The following is a 20,477-nucleotide window of genomic DNA, read 5'->3' as shown; positions in this document are numbered from 1 at the left end:
AGTGCCACGGCCAATTTGGTCGTGTTAATGAAATTGGTTGGGGGGGGAGGTCTTAGCATTTTCAGTTGCCTAAAGTAATTGTGACCTGGTTTTTTAGATCATATGTTTAAGAGAAAAAACAAACTGCAGAACACCATCAGTACGGTGCCCTTGTGTCATGTTCTTTCTGAGCCAATGTCAGATTAGAAATTCAGAGGCCAAGTAACCTACTGTGATTAGTTTGACCTTACCCAGCCTGAGCCCTAGCGACCCAGCGCTCATTCATTTGCATCCAGCCACCAGTACATTCCAGCTAATGTGCTGAAGTGTGCAAGCATGAAGTGTTCTCAGGAAGATATTACAGCTAGTAACTCACACGGACAGGCTCACCAGTCCTAGGCCCACCTTCTTAGGTGGGAAAGAGATCCCTTTGTAAGAGGGAACCTTCCAGGCAGATAAATGCGTAATAGCATTTCCAGAGAATGGAATTAGAAATTAAAGAATCTATTAAACTGTTGTCTGTCCAGCGTAACTGTCAGCATGTGTTGGGGCTGAGGCTAGCCAATATGCTGCGTAAGAACAACGCAGATACCCGATCATCTTCCACCACTGGAGGAGCAGATTGGTCATTGAGCACATGAATTTTGTGCTGTATCCTTGTCCACTAATTATGATCAGAATGATCTGATACTGATAGATACCGAGGTGAATGATTGAAAGTCTCTGAGCCTGCTGCTTATGTAGGTATGATGCTTTATTGTTCTTCCGAAGAACACGTGAGAACTTGAAATTTTCGGTGCTTGCAGGCAAGATAGGGAATGTTTTTTTCTGTAACAAAAAGTATTGAACTGCAGCTCAATCACAAGTGTTAGTAACCTGTTTATGCGACAAGTTTCAGGATTTGCAGATTCAAGAAGTAAGATTGCCCTTGTGTTACATGTGGGACCATTTTCATTGTGAAGTTAAACAGTGATCATGTCTAATCTTAGAGCTGATGGAAAAAGCTGAAGCAGACACACCGCCAACAGCACCAGCAGCAGCACCAGTACTACCAGGTGATGCAGAGCGTGACGCGTGTCCTTGCAGAAGGGGTAGGGTATGGAGTTCTCGATCTTACTGGCAGATGATATTAGTAGTCACGTCCTGGGTATGCACTGCTCATGATGAGCCATTTTATTTTGACAGATGGTGTGCGACAGTGACTTTTATAGCTATTAAATATTAATAAATTAATAGAGCCATTTTTTCCTTCAAGCTGTGTCATTGGCGTGTTCCTTGATTTGATTTTTGCAGATGATGAGTGAACTGAAAAGAAGGATTAGTAGGGGCGATATATAAAGCCAATTCAGTATCCATTTATTGGTGTCCGCTTAACTCAAAGTATGTGTGTGTCTGCGCCAGATAGACGTTCAGCCAAGTGAAGTTTGCCTGCTGTAAAATGAAAGAACCTCGAATGGGGTCTCAGTGAAATTTCTGCCCGCTGCACAGCTCTGCAACCCCTGCTAGTCTGTGGCCAGACTGCACACGCATCACCTGTCTTAGTCTGAATGGAGAACTTAGCTTTATGCTATGAATAGCTACAGTACACGTAGTTGAGCAACTTCCTTTTGACCTGATAGCGTTTTTAAATGTTCACAGTCCTTTTAAAAATGTGTATCCCAAGTTGGTGTAGCGTGGGAAAGACTTTTGCAATTGACTGAATAAACCATTGCTCAAAGAAACTGGGAAACTAAGAGAAAACATTCGATAAACATTTTAAGAGTAAGGCTCACTTGTATGGTGGAAATAACTATAAAGGCAAGAGCTGCTGGTACTCCGTGCAGTTGCTGTGGTCTGTCTGTCCTTAACTCACCGGCAGGGTTAAAGAGGTTAAATGGCTTTCCCAGCACCTGTCCGTCTATAATCCATCAACATAGGTAATAGAAAATTCGTTACGGAATTCAAATGTGCCTTTTGCCCTCTATTCTGCACCTTCCCGCTCTCCCCCAAAGTACACATACTCGCCACTGAAGACAATGCTAACCACAAGTGGTGACTTTTGTTAAAAATCCAGTTTTATATTTAAGCAGATTGAGTAAAGCTGGTCCAAACTTGGTATATTCTGTGCAAGTGCACATTATGTTCTGCTAGGGCTTGGTGATATGTCTGCCACAGTGAACCATACTCAGAAGAGAAAGTGTTAGTGTAACATAATAAATGTTTGGGTATTTTCTTAATATTTTGCTCTATAGATACATACATTTATCTCAAATATATTTGAGTCTGATCATAAGAGAAAAAATGAGACTTTTTTCAGGGAAAACTTAATTTCCCTAATATTTCTAAGATACTTATCTGATTCATATTGCTGAAACTATATTCATATTCATTTGACAATATTTTTTTCATTTAAGAGCCAGCTGAACCAAGCCAAATAGAAGTATCTGTAGGAGGTAAGTGTTTGTCTTCAGTTATTATCGACAAATATTTTAAAGTAATTTTGAACAAAGTTGCATCTTTCTTTAAAGGAGACAGGTCAATCAAAACAACAAAAGGGCTTTTACGGGTTCCCAGGACATTTTTTCATCTGTATTAATATCATGCTGCATCATGTGAAAAATACTGTGCAGCAAAAGTTATTATTCAAATAATTTTACAAAGGAGTTTTATGAATTGTTGTTCTTGGTTGGTGAGTCATGACTATATATAGGCTTTGAGTGATTGCTCATATCCTGAGCGATGCGTCTAGTTATTCAGCACAGTACTTTCCACAATTTATGCAAGTGAGTGATTGCCATCATCAGGAAATTTGAATGCTGTATTGGACTGAATATACCATGCTGGGGAGGGGAGAATTGTTGTTCTTCCAGAACTTAAGATCTGAAAAACATCCGACTTCCCTGTTGTCCAAGAGTATGCGTGAGATGTGTCTTTTCCAGGTGTTGATATATGTGGGACCAAGGAGGCTGTAGATCTTCTACCACCTCCGTGCTTTTGCATGTGGTCTTGGAGCATTAGGAATACCGAACTGACCTGAGAATTGGGACGCTGGTGTCTGCCCTGTGCTCTGGTCCTGTAAATGCTGCCTCTGCTATAGCCCCAGCTTGTCGGCATGTCACTGAACTCGGAGACAAGCCAATGTGCTCAACTAGAACTACTGTTACAAACTCAGTTACAGGTTCACTCAGTGTTACGAGTAGGTTTTTTGGAGTATAGATCAATCCTGTTGCAATATTCAAGACAAAAGGCAGGCAAGTGTTAGAGTCACAGAAGAGCTGAGCTGCAGATTTTAAGCTCTCAATTATTGAAAGCTGAAAGACCAAATGTCTTTATAATGCCAAAACTGTGTGGGATCCCTGAAATTGTTAGGTGATGGAGGAGAGAGACAGTTGTTCCTGAATACCCTTATGTGGAGGAAATCTAGCTGTGAGCCTTCAAAGTGCTGGTTTTGAAGAAACGTGTTTTTGAATTTGTCATCCAAAACTGGATTCACACCCAGTTACCAGAGGAATGATCCTGAGTAAAGGCATGCAATTGCTAAAGAGTTCAGAATTGCTTCAGAACTAGGCTGGAAGGCATAAAATGATCATGCGGTGAAATGGCTTGGCTTTGTAGCGATGAATTACCCTAGCCCCAAACCTTCCAAACAACTTCAGTGGAAAACCAATTTCCTTCCAACATCATATTCTCTGTTTATAAAAAGAACGAAATCAGGCTCCAGGTCATATATGCAGTGCTATACAGGCACGAGATTTCTTTTGATTTGCCTCCAAGCATCCCTGTGAACAAGAAAAAGCAAAGATTTTGTAATGAAGTCTCTTGGAAATGAAAAAAAAATCGTATCAAAAGCTTATGAATGTTTTAGCCAACAACATAAAATTTCTTTATCTCTTTTTTTTTTTTTTAAGCATACCATAATGCCTTTCTACATAATATTGTGCATTGAAGAAGAAAAATTAGCTAGGGTCAAAATTTAGTTTGAACAGATTGAAATATAATAATGCAAAAGCCGGTATCAAGAAGAGCAGCAGTTCTACAGATGGAAAAAAAAAAATCTGAAAAATAGTGCTGTGAAAGCAAGAGTTTGTGCAGTGAATGTTAATGGAATAACTGACCCAGGAGGCACGACCCAAGCACGAGTAGGTTCAGATGTTGTTGGATGGCAACATCTTACAAAATGTGAAGCAGTGGTCGTGCCTGAAGTATTGGGAGCCGTGGGCTGCGGGCTTCCCTGGGAGCGCTTGAAAAGCATCAGCCCACGCTGCGTACCTGATGAGGTGGGGGGAGGAAGGAACAGTGCTGGGGTTGACAGAGGGAGAAGGACCGAAGAGCAGGATGCACCCGAAACAGTGATACCTCTGATGTTTTATCACTGCTTATATGTTGTTTCTTATTTGGATTAAGTTCCTTTCTTGCCCAGTATTTCAGGTACATAAAAAGCATTTTAAAGCTTCATGCACTTCTAGTGCCAATTTTTATTTCTATTCTTTAAAAACCTAGAGTTCTCTAAGATCCCAGCCTGCTTTACATTGAAGTGAATGTGGTCATTTCTGCAGAATCAGATTGTCGTGAATACATTTTTATTTATTGTTCATAGTTTAAAATGATAAACAAACACTTCTCATATTTTCATAATTTTTTACTGAAGTACAATAATAACAGAATTGGTTGAGAAGTTTCCTTTTTTTCTTCATTCTTTACTGCTCTTTCAACAGATATTACAGAAACAGAAGAAAATTCTCAAATAAAGCAAGAACCAGACCCAACGTGGTAGACTTCATCAATACTGGGTAAAGAAATTTGGTGTTTCTTGAAGTCAACACCTGTCTAGGAATAACGTTTTTATACTTTGGGTTGGGGAGAAGAGGGCCGAGATGCAGGACTGAACGTGAATTATTTTATTTGTCTCAGTTCTCACCTGTAAAATGTAGGATGTTTTCACTACTTTATCCAAGCACAATGTAAAGCACACTGTGTTCAAATTTGTGATGCAGGCAGTCCTAGGAAAATGTGGTCTATAAATAAAAATGGGTGATAGTCATTACATACCTCAGAGGCAGAGTAAATGAAAGCTTAGGGAATTAGTGTTTTCAGAGAGCTCTGACATGGTTGTGTGAAAAAGCATTCTTATTCTTGGTAAAGCCTATATATTTCCAAATTGTAATTGAGCAGGAAAGCTCTTCACTATGATTACAATATTGTCTGAGCTTGGGACACTTGGTAAAGCTATTAGCTGTGATGGCAAACCAACTACCTTTAAAATTTTTTTTTTCCTTTTCTGTTAACTTTTATGAAAAGCTTCGTTTAATTTACAATGCAAAAATGTCTGAATCTTTCTCTTCTACTATTTTTAACTTCAATCATTCCTAAAAATGCCACTTTGGTGGAGGTGGCAAACAGTGCTAGTGCTGTTATGGTCACAGTTGTGAGTCTCTATGCTTCATTCAAAGAAAATGGCCATTTTAAGCTATCCCAGCTCTGCAGTACTTTTTCCCATTTCCGTTTTTTAATAATACTCTAAATATTTTCCTCATTGTGTAGTGTTTAATACTTTAGTAACTTGATTTGATTAATATAAAGTTGGATGCAATTTTTTAGTATGCTCGAGCTGTAACCTGTCTAGCTTTAGTAAGGAAAAGACATTTTATTCATCCCAGAGAAGAAAACATCTGCGTACTATTCCAGTTCTGAGGGCAGAGACAGGCAGTCACCAAAACCGAGCTCTGGTTCTTCATTTCTGTCAGCCGGAGGAGCTGAGAGCGATAATGTGGTTTGCCCCTCGCCTGAAGCAGTGGCTGAGGGAGCCTGGAGCCTGCGGGTTTCCCTCCTGGCACCATCCAGCTTTTCTGGAGACTGAGGGGACAAATCCAGAAATGATTTGGTAGGATCTGGCAGAGACTAACATACCAGCATACCAACTCCCTGTGCCCTGAGAATTATAAGTACAGCGGTCATCTTCCTGTTAAACTGGTGAAGTCTGCTTTGGGAATATTTGTCATAAAACTGAACGTGGCAGGAGAAAATATACTGAAGAAAAAGTTTTGATTTGTCGTGGGAAGCACTTCACCCAGTGGAGGTATAAAAAGCCATCTCACTTGTCCGGTAAAGGTCTCGGAAATTTTGGCTGAACAGTGGCCGCACAATTTGGTGCTGCAGTGGTTCAGATTTTTGGCTGCTTTAGGCCATCCACTGAATTTATATTAAAGCAAATATTTAAATTCTTACAGAGACCATTCAAGCACACATTTAATCTCATATTTATTGAGAGCAATATTCAGCTTCTGCATGCTTTCTGAATCTAGGCCTGAAGAACTCAAAAAGGCAACGCAAACTACTCATATTCGTAATAAGATGCAGAGCTACGATGAAACTAACTCACTTTTGTAATTTTTCTTATCTAGTCAGAAGCATCCAGTTCTGAGAAGAGCCTGCTGGGACTGTCTTGAGCTGTGTAATATAACTGTATAAGAGAAGTACCTTCTATACAAACCCTTTTTGTACTTTTAGATAGAAATGTCTACTTTTTCAGCAGTTCTGTGAATTGACTTAAAGCAAAGAATGACTGTAGATTTGGAATGGCTGGTTTTACTTTGGAATATATTATAAGGACTAAATTTGATGCAGCAAAACTGAGGAGATGACAAGGATTAAAATCAACAGGGACTTAACAGAGGCTGTCTACATTTCCCAATAAAGCTGAATCTCACCGTACCTGAATGCATCTCAGCTTTCTTAATGAAGAAAAATTCCTGCAAGTAGTTCAGTTTGTTAGTTTTACTTTGGAAAAAAAAAATCATTAGTTTTTGGTTCTTACTCCTTTAATCGCTGATTGGACAATAGTATCTGTATATTTGAACTAATTTTTCCTATGATATCTATCACAATTCATTTGGTTTTTTTATAAATAAAAGATAAACTGGTTCACTTGACTGTTAGTACGCATTAATGAGATGGACTGTGAAATGGTCAGTATTTCAGTGTGTGGATTAGGAACCAATTTAAATGAAATGCTGTTATAGTTTGTTCTGTTAATTCACAGTAGTAAGTGCATGTTTTATCAGAATAACACATGGTTTATGTATGATGGGTCTGGTCTTGCGGTCCTGACATAGGAAAAACTCGCATGGACCTCTGAGAGAGCTCCTGTCCTGAAGGCTGTGGGGCAATGCCCTTCCCTTCGTCTAGAACTAGGTATCAAACGTATGCTGCAAGCTGCTGTAAGTCCTACGTGTCAAAAGTTAAGTCCTCTGTAGTCCTGGTTACGCCCCACATCATGTAAGAGACCCATGTACACTTTTTTTTTTTAAAGTTTCACAAGCTTTAAGAGATGTAAAGTGCTGGCTATATGATAATCTCTATAGAGAAGATACAGATTATTGTAAAGGTTTCTCTTTTATTGGCATGAGTTTGGGAGGACTGCATTATGCACAAATGGTAAACCTTATTCCCTGATTAAGAAATAAAGGCCTTTCTGATGGTTTTCATGACTGTCCATGCAGTATACGTTCACATATTTTACAAGAAATCAAGTTTTAGCAGTAATTCTGCAGGCAGGTAGAACATGTTGTAGCATAGTTACTCATTCCTGCGAAGGCAGTAAGTTCCAGCCATGCCTTTCAAACAGAAATCCAGCTCCAGGTGGGTGAGGTTGTTGTATCTTCAAGGAAAATTTTGAAGCCTTAAATTAAATTAGATTCAGTGTCTGTGCTTTGGGAGCAACTTGAAATTCAGCAGATGAATTCAGGGAGGCACATGCTCTGTCATTCTGGAGCTAAGGGAGAGCTGTAGGACGCGTGTTGCGTTTTCACGATCGCTCCGTGCAGATCTAGATGCTCCCGCTCAAATATTCGGGGCTTGTGCTGTTGATGTCAGTAGGAGCAGGGTTAGCTCCATGCCGAGTCATTTTGAAAACAGCCCCTATCTCTGTCCCGTGGGAATGAGCCTGTGACGTTACTTATCTGTTAACTCTCAGCCGTATGGGTACCGTCCCAACTCACCACCACTGACGTATTTCACTGCTGAGTACTTCGACAGACAGGCTCGTACCGCCATAAATAGGTTGTTATCGGGGCAACAGCCAGTTTCGCGATTGCTGCTAGAAATGTTTAGAAAGGGGAAATGAGTTAACGCAGCTCTCCCCGGGGTGTCAGCTGGCTCTTGACTTCCCCTTTTGAAAAAGCAGAAGGGTGGTCCATCCCTTCTTCGCTCTCAGCTATCGTTAGGAGGCACTTTTTGCACAGCTGCCTGCCCAGCAAGGCTGTGTGTTGCCGATGGAGTCGTTAGTGCTCGCTCGAAATGAGGGTGAGGCATGATAGCGAAAGAACTGTGAAAATAAGTGATTCCAGGCTCCTGCCTTAGCAAGTATATGACAGCAGAGTGTGGACATCCTGCAGCTTCGCATGCAGGAACTGAAACTACAAAAAAAAAGTGAAAACCGATGCAGTGGTTTTACTGGAAGGACTGGAGTCCTTAGGTGCCGCTGGGAGCCAGGGTGGTGGTGTGCCTTGCGGCTGCACGCTGCTGGGCTCGCAGGAATGCCGATGGGTGCGCCAGCGTTCCATGCTGAAGTCTCTTTGTGGTCTCAAACGTTTGGAGTTATAGCCAGTAGAGAGAACTGACAAAATAATTGCACCAATATTTATATCTTCCAAATATCAATTTTATATTAAAAAATGATCTATATATATAGTCCTAACAGCAGACTTTTAAGATGTTGACCGTGTATGAAAATCTCACTCATTTCCAAACCAGTAATACATGAGGTGTGTCACTCTTGAGTGATAATGCCCTAAAAAGCTTTGCCTGTACTAATAAACAAGTCAATAAATGAAATTACAACAACTTACCAGAGCTCTGAATATTTTTTTGTTCCAGCAGAGAGGCTTTGTGGTGATGAAGTAGCATCCCCACCCGTTGTGGTGATCTGTTCCCCGTGTGTTACTGAACTTTAAAAGCCCGTCCTGCACCGTGGGACGTTCCTTTCTCTTCAGTTTTGGTCCGTGGTGGAGCCTGGCGTTCCTCGGGTGCGGCATCCCAGCTTTTCTCACCCTGGTACCCACCAAATGTCAGATGAGGTCCAGCACCTCTGTCTGCAGCTGCTGGCCAGTGTTTTTCCCTCGGAATTCAAGTTTTCCACATCCAAAACTTTGAACCCTTTCTCCTTCCTGTCTTTTCGTACCTGTCCTATTGGCAACAGGCTGCTAAGGAAGAGGGCAGATGTTCATTTTTGTGATTTTTTTTTTTTTTTTTTTTTTTGCAACAGCTATTAGGGCACACAGTACTGTTCATGCAGCAATTCGCCATCGGTGACATAAGCAAGGCCTCCCTTGGCTCTGGATTGAATTAAGCTTAAATTTAAACTATGAAAAATCGGAATTACATTTTGAACAAAATGAGTGGTGTTCCTTCCTTCAGCTTTTTATTTCTGGGAGGTTTGGGTACTAGTTCTGGGTGCAGCACTACGGAAAAGAGGGGATAGTCCATTCTCCCAAGAAACTCAACCCTCCAGTGCTTCGTTTTCCATAACCTCGGTTGCGATCCATCCGCCCAAGTCCCCTCTGTGCTGTTCTCACTCCGAAGCAGCGGTGCGGTGCTGCAAAGCGCTGCCACCAACTCTCCAGCCTGAGGCCAGTGGAAGTTCTCCATCTCTCAAAACCCTGCGTTCAGATGTTCAGCTCAACTCCATAAACTCAGCTTGTTCGTCAGCACTCCTGGATTTTTCTTCTAAAACTGCTTCTTGACACCTATGGGAAACACTAAGCAGTGTATCACCGCGTTACACGTTGCGTCTCGCTGTGCTCTGACCCAGCGCCAGCAGTCGGATCTACAAGCTCCATTTCATTTCTCACATCAGAAGATGAGAGCTGAGGAAACAGGAAGAAATCTGTGAATGAAGTGGTTTCCAGTAACACACTGTCTATAAAGCAGTTTTAAGTTTAGTACAAACAATTGTAATTATGAAATAAGCTTTTGTGACAAGGTTTCTGGCAATTCTGCATAAGAAGCAGCGATCTGGCTATTAGCAGAACCCCAAGAGCTCTCGAGCTTTTTTAATATTACTGGTTGTCTAATTTTACCTTCTGTACAGGGAAGTCCCCACGTTAATAAGAAACCAAATTTAAGTGACCATGTTTCTGATCTCAACACCTGCAAAGCACCGCACTTGAGATTCGGGGGAAAGCTGTGGTTAGTATTTGATTTTTTTAATGCAGTCAGAGCGAGGTTTTGTCTCTACAGCTAATAAGGATATCGGCCCGTGGAGGAGCTGCGCCTGCGCCGGGGTTTGCTGTTGGTGGTGCGTGGGGAGAGCCCGAGTGAGCTCTGCAGGTGCTTTGGGGCTGCTGCCTGCCGGGAACGGGGACACGGGTGCTGCCTCACCGACCGAGACTTCTCCGCTGCCGGTTGAGCGTGGGTCTGGGCTCGCGGTGTGGTGTTGGTCTGTGGGGACACCACCTGCGCCCCAGCACAGGCTCCCAGAGCGGGTGTAGGGGACAAGTGGCGATGGGGCTGAGGGCTCGCGGCCGGCTGGAGCCCGGCTCCTCCTGAGCATCCCCTGGAGAGCGGGTCCTGGCTCTGTCGGGACAGCCCAGCGCTGGCACCCGTTGTGATCCAGGGTGCCCTTGCTGGGGACAAAAGTGCTCCCGGGTGCACCTTTGCCTGCGAGCGCTGTGGGATTGATACGCGCAGCCCTCGCGTCCCCTCAGGCCTTTCTGCTCAGAGCTGGGGCTGGAGGAGGAGGGTGGCGCGCTGCCATTCCAGAGGGGCTTTCCCAGGGACCCTCACGCTCTCCCAGTGGGAGGCTGGGGTCCATCCCCGGCCCAGCCTGGGGTTTCCCCGTGGCTGGAGCTGCAGCGCTGGGGCTGGCTCAGGTCCTCGGGGAGCCCTTTGGTGGCAGATTCGGGGGAAGCTGCAGACAAAACAGTGATGCAAGGGCAGGAGCTCTTGCACACACAGCCCGTGGCTGCCCCATCCTGCCCGCGCCGTGCCCCCAGCTCCCCCAGCGGGTCTCCCAGCCGTAGAGAGGATGGTGCTGCCATCCCCGGGCTCGGGGAGCACGTTACGTGCTTCATTCAGCCCATCCGGCTCCGCTCGAGAGGGCAGAGGCTCCTCTGGTCGCCCTTGCCCAGGCACTCATCTGTCCTTGACCCTCTGCGAAACGGGGCTGCAGCACCCTGTGCCATCGCGGGGCAGCGTCAGCGGTCGGAGGGGCCACTTGGCTATCGGGGCAGCTGACCCGGCCCTGGCCCTTTGCTGTCCCCTGATTTCAGGGGTGCCTCCAGGGCATCCCCAAGGTCTCCCTGCCGCCTGCCTCCTCCCCAGCCCTGGCACCGCTGGAGGGGCCAGGCTGGAGCCTCCCCACAGGAAACACCAACTCAATACAAACCACAGCGGGTAAACATTACCGGGTGCGATTGCAGCAGGACTTCCGCTTTCCCAGGGGCTTTAACGGCAAAGCAGAGCAGTGCGAAGGCAGAGGGGAGGAGAGGACGCTGAGACGCCCGGGGAGGCAGGAGCAGGGGCCAGAGCAGGACACTGCGGCCAGGAGCAGCTATGGGGGATGCCTTCATCCGGCACATCGAGCTGCTGGGCTACGAGAAAAGGTTTTTCCCCAGCCAGCACTATGTGAGTACGCAGCGACCTTCCGACAAGCTGAGTAGTGAGGACTGGCCAGGGTGAAAAGCTTGGCCAGCAAATTTCTTTAGATAAAAGTGACCGAGGGCCTAAGAGCATCCTTTTGTTGGGGCGGTCATGGCTGATGGCACGAGCTGGAGGCAGCCAAAGGCTAAAATGTCTTGAACGCACAAGATTTTGGGCACCTCCTTTGCAAGCTGTTGGTTACTTCGCAGGCTTGGAAAGGGCTTTTCCATCTTTGACTCGAACCCATCTGCATGTTTTTGTCCCCTCTCCATCCCTGCCGAGCTTCCCTAGCGCCCAGCTCGCTCACTGCCTGGGCAGAGCTACTCACATTGGGATGGTGGAAGAAAACCACGCAGTTTATCTGAAACAGAAACATCCAGGAGGTTCCCCGGGGCTTTGGCCGCGGTTGGGTCGGGGTCCCGCTCGCCCGCAGAGCTGCAGCGCCTCTGCTTTGCCCCTCAGGTTTACATGTTCCTGGTGAAGTGGAACGACCTCTCCGAAAAGCTCGTCTACCGCCGGTTTACTGAGATATACGAGTTCCACGTGAGTCATCCCGGGGGTGGGGAAAGAAAAGGAGGGCAAATTCCTGCTGAAATTGCCCCAAAACAAACCTGGCTCAAAAGAGGCTCCTGGCTCCCTGTGCTTCCATCTCTGCTGTCCCTTCAGGGAGGAGCCGCCGGCTCTGTGCTCCCTGGCAGGTGTCTCCCGGGGTCGGGGCGCAGGGTCCGGCCAGCACGTGCCAGCGGGGCGAGAGCTGGGAAGGGGGTAAAACCACTGGGTGCCGTGGGGGTCCCTCAGTGCCATCCTCCCACCTCACAGCCGTGCCTGGCTCTGCTCTGCAGAAAGCGCTGAAGGAGATGTTCCCCATTGAATCCGGGGACATCAACGTGGAGAACCGGATCATCCCGCACTTGCCAGGTGAGGGGCAGGCGCCGGGTGCTGGGGGCCAAAAGAGAAATTGCAGCTAGTTGGGAAATTCCCCGGCAGGCCGAGCTCTGCCGGCTGCCTCCCACGCAGGTGCTTGGTGCGGTTTCTGTTCCTGCCCACCGGGTTTGAAATCAAAACACCAGAAAGGTCTGTCTGAGCAGCAGCGGTGGTTTCTCCCAGCGCTCGCCAGCCCTGCAGACCCCGTCCTTCCTCCCCGGGGACACTTCCCGGAGCGTTGGCTGCAACCCCTGGCAGGTGCAAAGGGTCTGGCTTTGGGGAGCCTGAGCTGAGCCTAGCTGAGCTGAGCCCTCCTTCGGTGATGCCATCACTGGGATTGTTTTTTACTGCCCTTATGGCGACACAGATATTTTGTAAGAGGAAGCAATGCAGTATGTCTTCAACGACAAGGAATGAACTCCTGATCCAAAGAACTGACGGTTTGTCCCCAGGCACGGTGCAGGCCGGCAAAATTCCCCCTTTTGTTTAATTTCCTCCTTTAAAGGAGGCAGGAAGGAGCATGAGAAGTAGCTGCAGGTTGTGGTCGACACCTCTCAAGGAGGAATAAACCTGTACCCATGCAGCAATGCGGGTGCCACGTCTGGGGAGGGGGGGGGTCCCCTCGGGGCCGGACTAACACCACCGTGCCGGGACCCTTTGTACACGCTGCCGCTGCTGTGCCGGGGCTGCTTGGAGCGTCCTCGTCCCATTTGGGGAACTGAAAGTGCTGGGGACAAGGCAGGCATCAGACTGCTGCCCCTGCGTCCCTCCGTGTGCCCTGGAGCAGTCGCTGCGTTTGTGGCCCAGCACCTGGGCTTCGTCTGAGCATGGACGTGGTTGATTTTCCGTAACTGAAATGGGGTCAAACAGGGCCTTTTCTGGGCTTGCACGAGCTCCGCAGGAGTCCACAGGCTGCAGAGGATGAGTCTGGCTGCGCAGTGCTCTCCTCCACGCTGCGCACAGCACCGGGGCTGGGTGCTGCGCCACGTTCCCTTCCCCAGCCGTACTGCTGAAACGAAGAACCTGCGGCTGCAGCGCTTCTGCAAACCAGCCGTGGCCTCGCGCTCAGCTTCTCCCCGGCTTTTTTGGCACCGCACGTGGCCCCCGCACGCCTGCCGCGGGGGGGACGGAGCAGCCAGGGAGGAGACTGGGCCACGCTCCCGCAGAGCTTTGCCTTACGGGCACCACGCAGCCGTGCAGCACGCTGGGGCCAAACCCGTTCATTTTCAGGGCTAAATTAATGATTCAGAGCAGCCTGCTTGGAAATTTGTATAAACAGGGCACTCTGGCTGCTTTTTCCCCTCTCCCCCAGCCCCGAAGTGGTTTGATGGGCAGCGCTCGACCCAGAACAGGCAGGGCACGCTGACCGAGTACTGCTACACGCTGGTCAACCTGCCCCACAAGATCTCCCGGTGCCTGCATGTGGTCAACTTCTTCAAGGTCCGTCCTGACGACATGAACCCCGTCACGGACAGCCAGTGAGTCCGGCCGCCTGCCGCCTCGGGGGGAAACCCTGCGTCCCCGGGCGCTGGCAGCAGCCCCAGGGAGGGCACCGCTGCTGGCATGAGGGGGGGTCAGCATTGAGCTGCCTTTGCTCTGACCCGTCTAGGATCAAGAAGCCTGAGGTCTTCCTCCTGCCAAAGGATGCCAAGAAAAACCTCACCGGTAAGAGGCCTTGGAGGGGTGCAAGCGGCTGCCTCGGCAGCAGCAAAGCCTGACCGGGAGAGGGGTGGCCATCCCACGGCAGATGCCCTGACTGAGAGCACGGGAGGAAACCACAGCCTTGGGGGGAATGAGTCCCTGTCCTGGGATCCAGCTGGTTTGGAACCAGAAGAGGCTGGGAGAGCACGTTGGGCTGTCCCGGGGCTGCTTTTGGCCTTCCTGAAACAGGGTATTTTTGCGCCGGGGGCCGGGACAGGGAACATCTCTGACTTCTCCCCCACAGACATCACGGGCCCCATCGTCCTGCAAACCTACCGAGCCATCGCTGACTATGAGAAGAGCTCCACATCCGAGATGGCTCTAAAAGCTGGGGACATGGTGGACGTCGTGGAGAAGAGTGAGAGCGGTATGTGTCCGTTCCTCCGGAGAGCCCCCAAGGGCCAGCCCACTCCTGGCCACCATTTCAGCATTTTGCGTCTCGTGTCCAAGCGCAGCGTGCGAGTTAGTTACGCCGCTGCACGCGTTAAAGGGCAGGCTGTTGTATCAGGGTCTCCTGATGGAGAGGAGAAGCTCAGAGCAAACGCACCAAGCCTCTCGGTGCTTCCCACCCCCTCGGCACACGTTTCACATTCACAGAGCCACATGACGGTTGGTTTTGGCTGGGGAGGGTGTGGGGCAATCCTAGAAAACCCGGAACCCCCTCACATGCCTTTTGCCTGTGAGATTTCCTGCCCTGGAAGAAACAGGAGGAACTGGCCCAGCTCCCTGGCTGCACCACGTAAACAGAGACCGGCCCCAGCACCGTTCCTTCCCTCCAGGCCACGTGGGTGCCCACACCTACCCCGGCCGGGGCCAGACCCGATGCCGCTGCCCCCGCGGTGCCCCCCAACACCCTCTGCTCTTGCCCACGGCTGCTTTTGTTGCAGGTTGGTGGTTTTGCCAGTTGAAGAATAAACGGGGCTGGGTGCCAGCTGCCTATCTGGAGCCGATGGATGGTCCCGATGAGTCTGAAGAGCAGGAGCCCAACTATGAAGGTAAAACGTTGGGGTCCCCAGGGTGTGCACCAGAGCGCAGCCTGCCGCTGCTCCCTGCTGGGACGGCTCACTGCAAGGACCCCTTTGGGCAGTCCACGCTGCAGCAGGACCGCTGGGCATGGAGATGTTGCTGTAGAAGCTGCCAGGAGGGATAAATCTCATCATTCAGCGCCTTAACCTCAGGAGTTTGCCGTGACCTGCAAATCAGCACTAGGTGCTTGTTCTGGCTGATCACAGTGGCCATCCTGAGCTAACGGGGCGCACGCTGCGTTGCTGGGTTAGCAAAGGAGCACAGCGCAGCATCCGACCCGAGGCGCAGGCTTTCCCCAGCGCTTGGCTTCTGCGCCGTCCTTATCAGCCCTCCGCATCGCCCCGCCGTGACAGCGGGGCCTTATCGCGCGGAGCAAAGGGAGGATCCTGCAGACTCATGCTGATTGCTCTCCAGGCTTTGTCTTTGTGGTTTTTAAAACACTGCAACAGAGTCTATTAGCACAACGCTTCCTTCTTCCTCATTTAATCACCCGAATTCTAAACCTGCTCTTCAGCAGAGATGGAGGACTTCCACTGCCTGCATTCACCAGCTTTCTCCTGGAGGGGTGCTGGAGGGGCTGGGGTGAGCCTCAGGCACCAACAAGGCTGGGGAAAGTCTGAATCCAAACTTTGAGACCTGAAGCAGCCTGGGTCTTGCCTAAAACACGGGGTAGATGCTCTGGTGCCTCCTCTCCTCAGCAGCTGGAGAGGGTGAGCCCCAGCCCTGGGGTGGTAGCACCTAACCTGCTGTCCTGATTTGGTGTGCAGGGGAGCAGTACGTCGTCCAGAAAAGCTACACAGCCGTGGAGGAGGATGAGCTGACCCTCAAGGAGGGTGATACCATCGAAGTTATCCACAAGCTCCTCGATGGCTGGTGGGTCATCAGGTGAGAGATGCCAGGGACAAAGCAGGCAGGTGGGATTCGGGCACCAGGAAGCGATGGACCGGCCACACAGCGGGGCTGTGAAAGCCACGGACCGTTTGGTGCCGCTGCCCAGCACTTCCTTTCGCAGGGCTGCTCTAGTAGCCTGTGGCTTTGCCAAAGGTTCAACGTTGCAGCTGGGGCTTCCTCTGCTGGGGGCTTCAGAAATATCCAAGGAGGCAGATGGAAAAAAAAAAAATCTATTATTTTGCCTCTAAGTATTCTGGCACATTTTGCTTTGTGAAACCTCAGCTTTCACCCTCAGCCCTGGCCTGCCCTGCAAACTCGGCCTTTCCCGAGGGGAACCCCAGCTGCATTTGTGCTCTGGAGAGCGACAGAGTGTGCACGCACAGCACAGAGTGTGCGTTCGTGGCACAGAGTGTGCATGCACGGCACAGAGTGTGCATTCGCGGCACAGAGTGTGCATGCATGGCACAGCGTGTGCATTTGCAGCAGGACATGACGTAGCTGCAATCCCTGGGGATCCTCCTGCGCCAGCCTGTGCCCGGGCGAGTGGCACCAGGAGGATCTCCTGGAGTTTGCAGCAGGTTTGCGGGGCTGGAGGGGGCCACAGGCTGGGGACCAGGGAGTGTTTCTTGAGCACGTGGTGGGGTGTCTGGCAGGAGACCCTGAGCAATCCTTCAGGAGCTCAGCCAAACCCCCGGGGGAGATAGTATGAGCTGGTGAGACCCTGAAAGCTGTGAGCCATTGCTCTGTCCGTTACCTACTTGCTTTTACGACTCAAGCCACACTTTCAGGGAGAGCCACTGGTGCACAAGGTGGGGGGACACCTGAAGCCCCCATCCCTACAAGCAACATAAGAAGAAACAGCCCACCCAGCTCCAGCAATCCTGCTGGGACAGGGGCGAGGAGGCGGAGGTCGCAGAACCAAGGCTGCCACTGATGTTGCTTTGTGTTGCACTGCAGGAAGGGTGAAACCACGGGTTACTACCCCTCCATGTACCTGCAGAAAGCCGGGAAGGTGAACACCTCCCTGAAGAATGAGCTGAGGAACCGGAGCGCTCCTCCACGGAGGTAGGAGAAGCCCCGGGCAGGAGGGAGGAGGACTAAAGCTTTTCTTTGAGGAGTGGGAAATGAAACCAGACAGTGGTTTGTAGTGTCCCTTGCTCGTCCTGGCAACGAGGAACTGCCCAGGAGAGAGACGTGAGCGGGGCAAAGGCAGGCCAGGAGGCAGATCCTGCAGGGCTGCGGCAAAAATAGCTCTGGGCTCCCTGACTTCCACGGGCAGAGAGGCACCCCAGCATTTGTGATGCGGGGCTGCACAGTCCTTGCTTTGGCAGGTCCTCCAGCTGGGTGTATTTCTCCTTGTCCTTCTGCAAAGTTTCCTTTCTGGGCTAATCTCATTCAATTTTCAAACTGGCCTTTTTCTTATTTCCTAAGTGCATCCACTGAATCTTTGAGAAGCAAGGAGAGATTTGACTAATCAGAGCTGCCAAATGGCCTAATCTGATGGGAGGATTTGAGCTAATGGAAGGGATTTTATTTTGATTAAAAAGATAAAAAGCAATAATAACTCATTAATTCCGATGCAAAGAAAACTGCTAGGAAGGGCTGAGCTTGCCACTATCTTTTCTTCCCTACAAGAAAACACGGCAGCCTCGCTATAAAATCTCTCAGAATGCAGCTCTGCGAGAGCACAGACTGAGCATGAGACAGTGTAAAACGGCCCAAATCCACCCATTTGGGCGCAGCGGTGCCTGCTGGTACCCTTGGGGGAGGTGAGGGGGCCTGTTTCAAGGACAGTGACTTGCCCCACCGTGGTGAATGCCGTCCCTAGGCTGAGCCTTGTTGCAAAGGTGGTGACCTGCCGTTGGGGCAAGAGCTTTGCTTTGAGATGGGTACGTGCTCAAACCAGGGAGACGCTGAAGGCAGATGGGCACGGCAAGGGGCCATGGCCTTGAGCAGAGCAGGACCATGGGATGGATGTCAGGAGCCACGGCGGTCATGACCTGGTAGTGAAGACGAAGCGGGGGCCCCCATCTGCCTGCCTCGAGACGGTCCTCGATGCTGGGGGTTCCCCTGTGGCAGCATGCCACCCCGCAGCCCCAGGCTGCTCAGCCTTTCACTTCTCTCAGTAGCTTCTCTGCTGTGGGTTCAACACTGCAGATCAAGGTGCATGCTGACGTGTCCCCCACGCTCTTCACCCTGGCCCAGGGACTGATCCTTGGGCAGTGGGGAGCCATGCCAAACCCCGCACCAGGGATCTCAGTCTTGCAGCCAGTAGAGATGCTGTATGTCCATCCAAACAAGAGCTGTAGATCACTTCCAGGGCTTTCTTGAACTCTGTTCGATAAACCTCATGCCCATCTCGTCCTTCCAGCCTTATGCCTCATCTACCTCGCCATCCCCATCATTACTTTCCAGACTTGTGCTCAGGCTTCACCCTTCAGTATTTGGTTCCACAGCACTGCTCCAGCTGCCTCCTAACGTGCTGCACGTCATGTCTGAGGGCTGGCGTCCACCTGCTGCTGCTTCCACCGGGCAAAACCACAGAGCAGATATTGGGGTTTGGGTGAGGCAGAGGAGGAAGCACAGGGTCTGGCTGCAGCAGGTCCGTGAGAGGCAGGGACGGGGAAATCCTCGGTGAGAAAGTGTGAGGCGTGAGAGCTGCTGGCATGGAAACTGAAAGTTTAGTTTCTTGCTTGCTGCAGATCCACCATCCGAAATGTGAAGAGCATCCACAAGCAGAGCCGGAAGCAGATCAGCCAGGAGACCTACAGGAGGAACAGCAAGAAGTACATCCAGAGCCGGAGCAAGATGAAGGAAAATTTCCAGAACAAGGCCAATGTCATCAGTAAGTCTCAACGGGACCTTTGCCCTGGACGTGGGCTGAAGCCCTGCAGGCATGGCCCGTGCCCTCCAGCACTGGTTGCTGGAGTAGGGCAGCACATGGAGTCACGCCTTGCCTGTCCACCCTTCTCCTGGGGGGAAGGCGTGTGCAAGGTGGTGTTTCTTTTCAGTGAGGTTTCTTACTTCTGGTTATAAGTGTGACAGAGAAGGAGCAGAATACGGTCTTGGTGGGAGGTCAGCCCACATTTAAGACCTGTGCTTTCCTCTGTGCACCTAACCTCACCCGTGCTGCTGTTGCCATTACCGTTACCATGTACGTTAGCTGTCAGCAAAGCACCCAGAGGGAAGTGTTGCATGAAGGAGGAGGCTGCTATTGAGGTAGATGCTTTAGATCTGGTAATCCCCGTGTGGGACCCATGACCTTCCCAAGGGAGAGCAGCTCCTTGTACAGACCTAGAGCTGGGCTTCCACCTGAGCAGACCTCCCAGCTGGGCACCGGTGGGCTCATCCCACCACCCTGGCCACTGGGAAGACCATCACACATGGCTGAGACAGGAGGAGAGGCAGGAACGTTGGTGGCCATTGCATAGAAAGCTTTCGAACGTTTGCATGGAGGTGTCGGGTGGTGGAGAGCTCTGACCCATCTGCTTTACCCACAGTTGAGAAAACTGAGCAAGAGGAGAACAAGCCCAAGGCTCAACCTGCAGTTCCTCCCCGTCCCAGCAAAGACCTCATCCTGAACCGCTGTTCCGAGAGCACCCGGAGGAAGATCCTGTGAGGCCTCAGCCCCCCGCCAGCCAGCTGATGCTTTATCTCCACCGGCTCCTGTGCGGCTGGGGCTCGGAGCCAGAGCGGGGGATCCAGGTGGCTCTGGCAGACGCCACAGGTCCCAGGGAGCTGCTGGCTGGATCGGCGCAGCCCAGCACCCATCTTCATCCAGCCGCACGGCAAACCCAAGGTGTCCTAATGACACCGTGAGGAGGGACCAGCACCGTTCTGCCAGCTCCTGGGGGGCGGAGGCCTCCACAGCCACCAAGGACCCCTCGCCACCAGACCCCCTTTATCCCCTATTTGTGTTTTGAATGATTTTGCCTTTTTCACCAATAAAGGAGAGACATTTTATAGACTTATTTCAACGTTCACCTGGACATCTGGTCAGTGCAGACACCGGGGAGCAGCCTGGCGACATGGTGGCAGGAAAGGCGTTTCTCCCCGCCGCAACCAGCGGGGGATTGGGCAAGGGTCTCTTGCGAAAGATGGTGGTGGGGAGGAAGCGTGGTTGGGGGAAGGAAGGATGGCAGCTTCCTCCTGGAAGGCGGCTGCTTTGCTCCCTCTAGTGAAAGCAAAGGCTGGGAGGTGGGGACGGGGGTCTGCTGGGTGGAGAAGGAGCCACGAGGCAAGGCGGTCGCCCCAAATGGCGGCAGGGTGTGAGGGGTGCGGGGTGGGCGGCCCAGGGCCCGTGGGGCTTCCCGGGCGTGAGGAGCGAGCGGCTTCCCAAG

General features: G+C 50.3%; 2 protein-coding genes and 1 long non-coding RNA gene across 9 annotated transcripts in view; 2 read left to right on the top strand and 1 right to left on the bottom strand.

Moving 5' to 3' along the window:
* GTF2I (general transcription factor IIi) overlaps positions 1 to 6,887 on the top strand; it is a 77,789-nt gene extending 70,902 nt beyond the window's left edge. For 4 of the 5 annotated variants that reach the window (XM_054847269.1, XM_054847273.1, XM_054847272.1 and 1 more), the window contains 4 exons: positions 969 to 1,034; positions 2,373 to 2,411; positions 4,674 to 4,748; positions 6,360 to 6,887. In XM_054847269.1, the coding sequence (XP_054703244.1) occupies positions 969 to 1,034; positions 2,373 to 2,411; positions 4,674 to 4,732 (164 nt within the window). In that variant the 3' untranslated portion in view covers positions 4,733 to 4,748; positions 6,360 to 6,887. The remainder of the gene's footprint in view (positions 1 to 968; positions 1,035 to 2,372; positions 2,412 to 4,673; positions 4,749 to 6,359) is intronic. The other variant, XM_054847274.1, reaches the window with a different exon arrangement.
* Positions 6,888 to 8,434: 1,547 nt separating this feature from the next.
* On the bottom strand, positions 8,435 to 12,406 carry LOC129214930 (uncharacterized). The gene is made up of 3 exons (XR_008579851.1): positions 12,207 to 12,406; positions 8,805 to 9,821; positions 8,435 to 8,572 (listed from the first exon to the last, which is right to left on the bottom strand). It is a non-coding gene; the product is annotated as an uncharacterized LOC129214930 (long non-coding RNA).
* On the top strand, positions 11,397 to 20,106 carry NCF1 (neutrophil cytosolic factor 1). 3 transcript variants are annotated; one of them, XM_054847277.1, is made up of 11 exons: positions 11,397 to 11,580; positions 12,058 to 12,138; positions 12,438 to 12,513; positions 13,832 to 13,997; positions 14,129 to 14,184; positions 14,465 to 14,587; positions 15,108 to 15,215; positions 16,014 to 16,131; positions 17,095 to 17,202; positions 18,840 to 18,982; positions 19,390 to 19,592. In XM_054847277.1, the coding sequence occupies exons 1-11, from the start codon at positions 11,509 to 11,511 to the stop codon at positions 19,566 to 19,568; spliced, it is 1,230 nt and encodes a 409-aa protein (XP_054703252.1). In that variant the 5' UTR covers positions 11,397 to 11,508; the 3' UTR covers positions 19,569 to 19,592. The 3 variants fall into 3 exon arrangements, with proteins under 3 accessions (XP_054703252.1, XP_054703250.1, XP_054703251.1); XM_054847275.1 differs by lacking the exon at positions 19,390 to 19,592 and adding an exon at positions 19,638 to 20,106 and having other exon boundaries at positions 11,402 to 11,580; XM_054847276.1 differs by lacking the exon at positions 19,390 to 19,592 and adding an exon at positions 19,638 to 20,095 and having other exon boundaries at positions 11,523 to 11,580; positions 12,415 to 12,513.
* The last annotated feature ends 371 nt before the right edge of the window (positions 20,107 to 20,477 follow it).

Source organism: Grus americana, chromosome 19 (assembly GCF_028858705.1).
Source record: "Grus americana isolate bGruAme1 chromosome 19, bGruAme1.mat, whole genome shotgun sequence".
NCBI classification, from domain to species: Eukaryota; Metazoa; Chordata; class Aves; order Gruiformes; family Gruidae; genus Grus; species Grus americana.
The sequence above is the reverse complement of the archived record's forward strand: the minus strand, read 5'-3'. Positions and strand labels throughout refer to the sequence as shown.

Bases quoted from the DNA above. Each gene is read 5' to 3' on its own strand.
- NCF1 (XM_054847277.1), top strand. From the start codon at position 11,509: ATGGGGGATGCCTTCATCCGGCACATCGAGCTGCTGGGCTACGAGAAA. The intron at 13,998-14,128 runs GTGAGTCCGGCC...TGACCCGTCTAG, and splicing joins AACCCCGTCACGGACAGCCA to GATCAAGAAGCCTGAGGTCT. The intron at 15,216-16,013 runs GTAAAACGTTGG...TTTGGTGTGCAG, and splicing joins GCAGGAGCCCAACTATGAAG to GGGAGCAGTACGTCGTCCAG.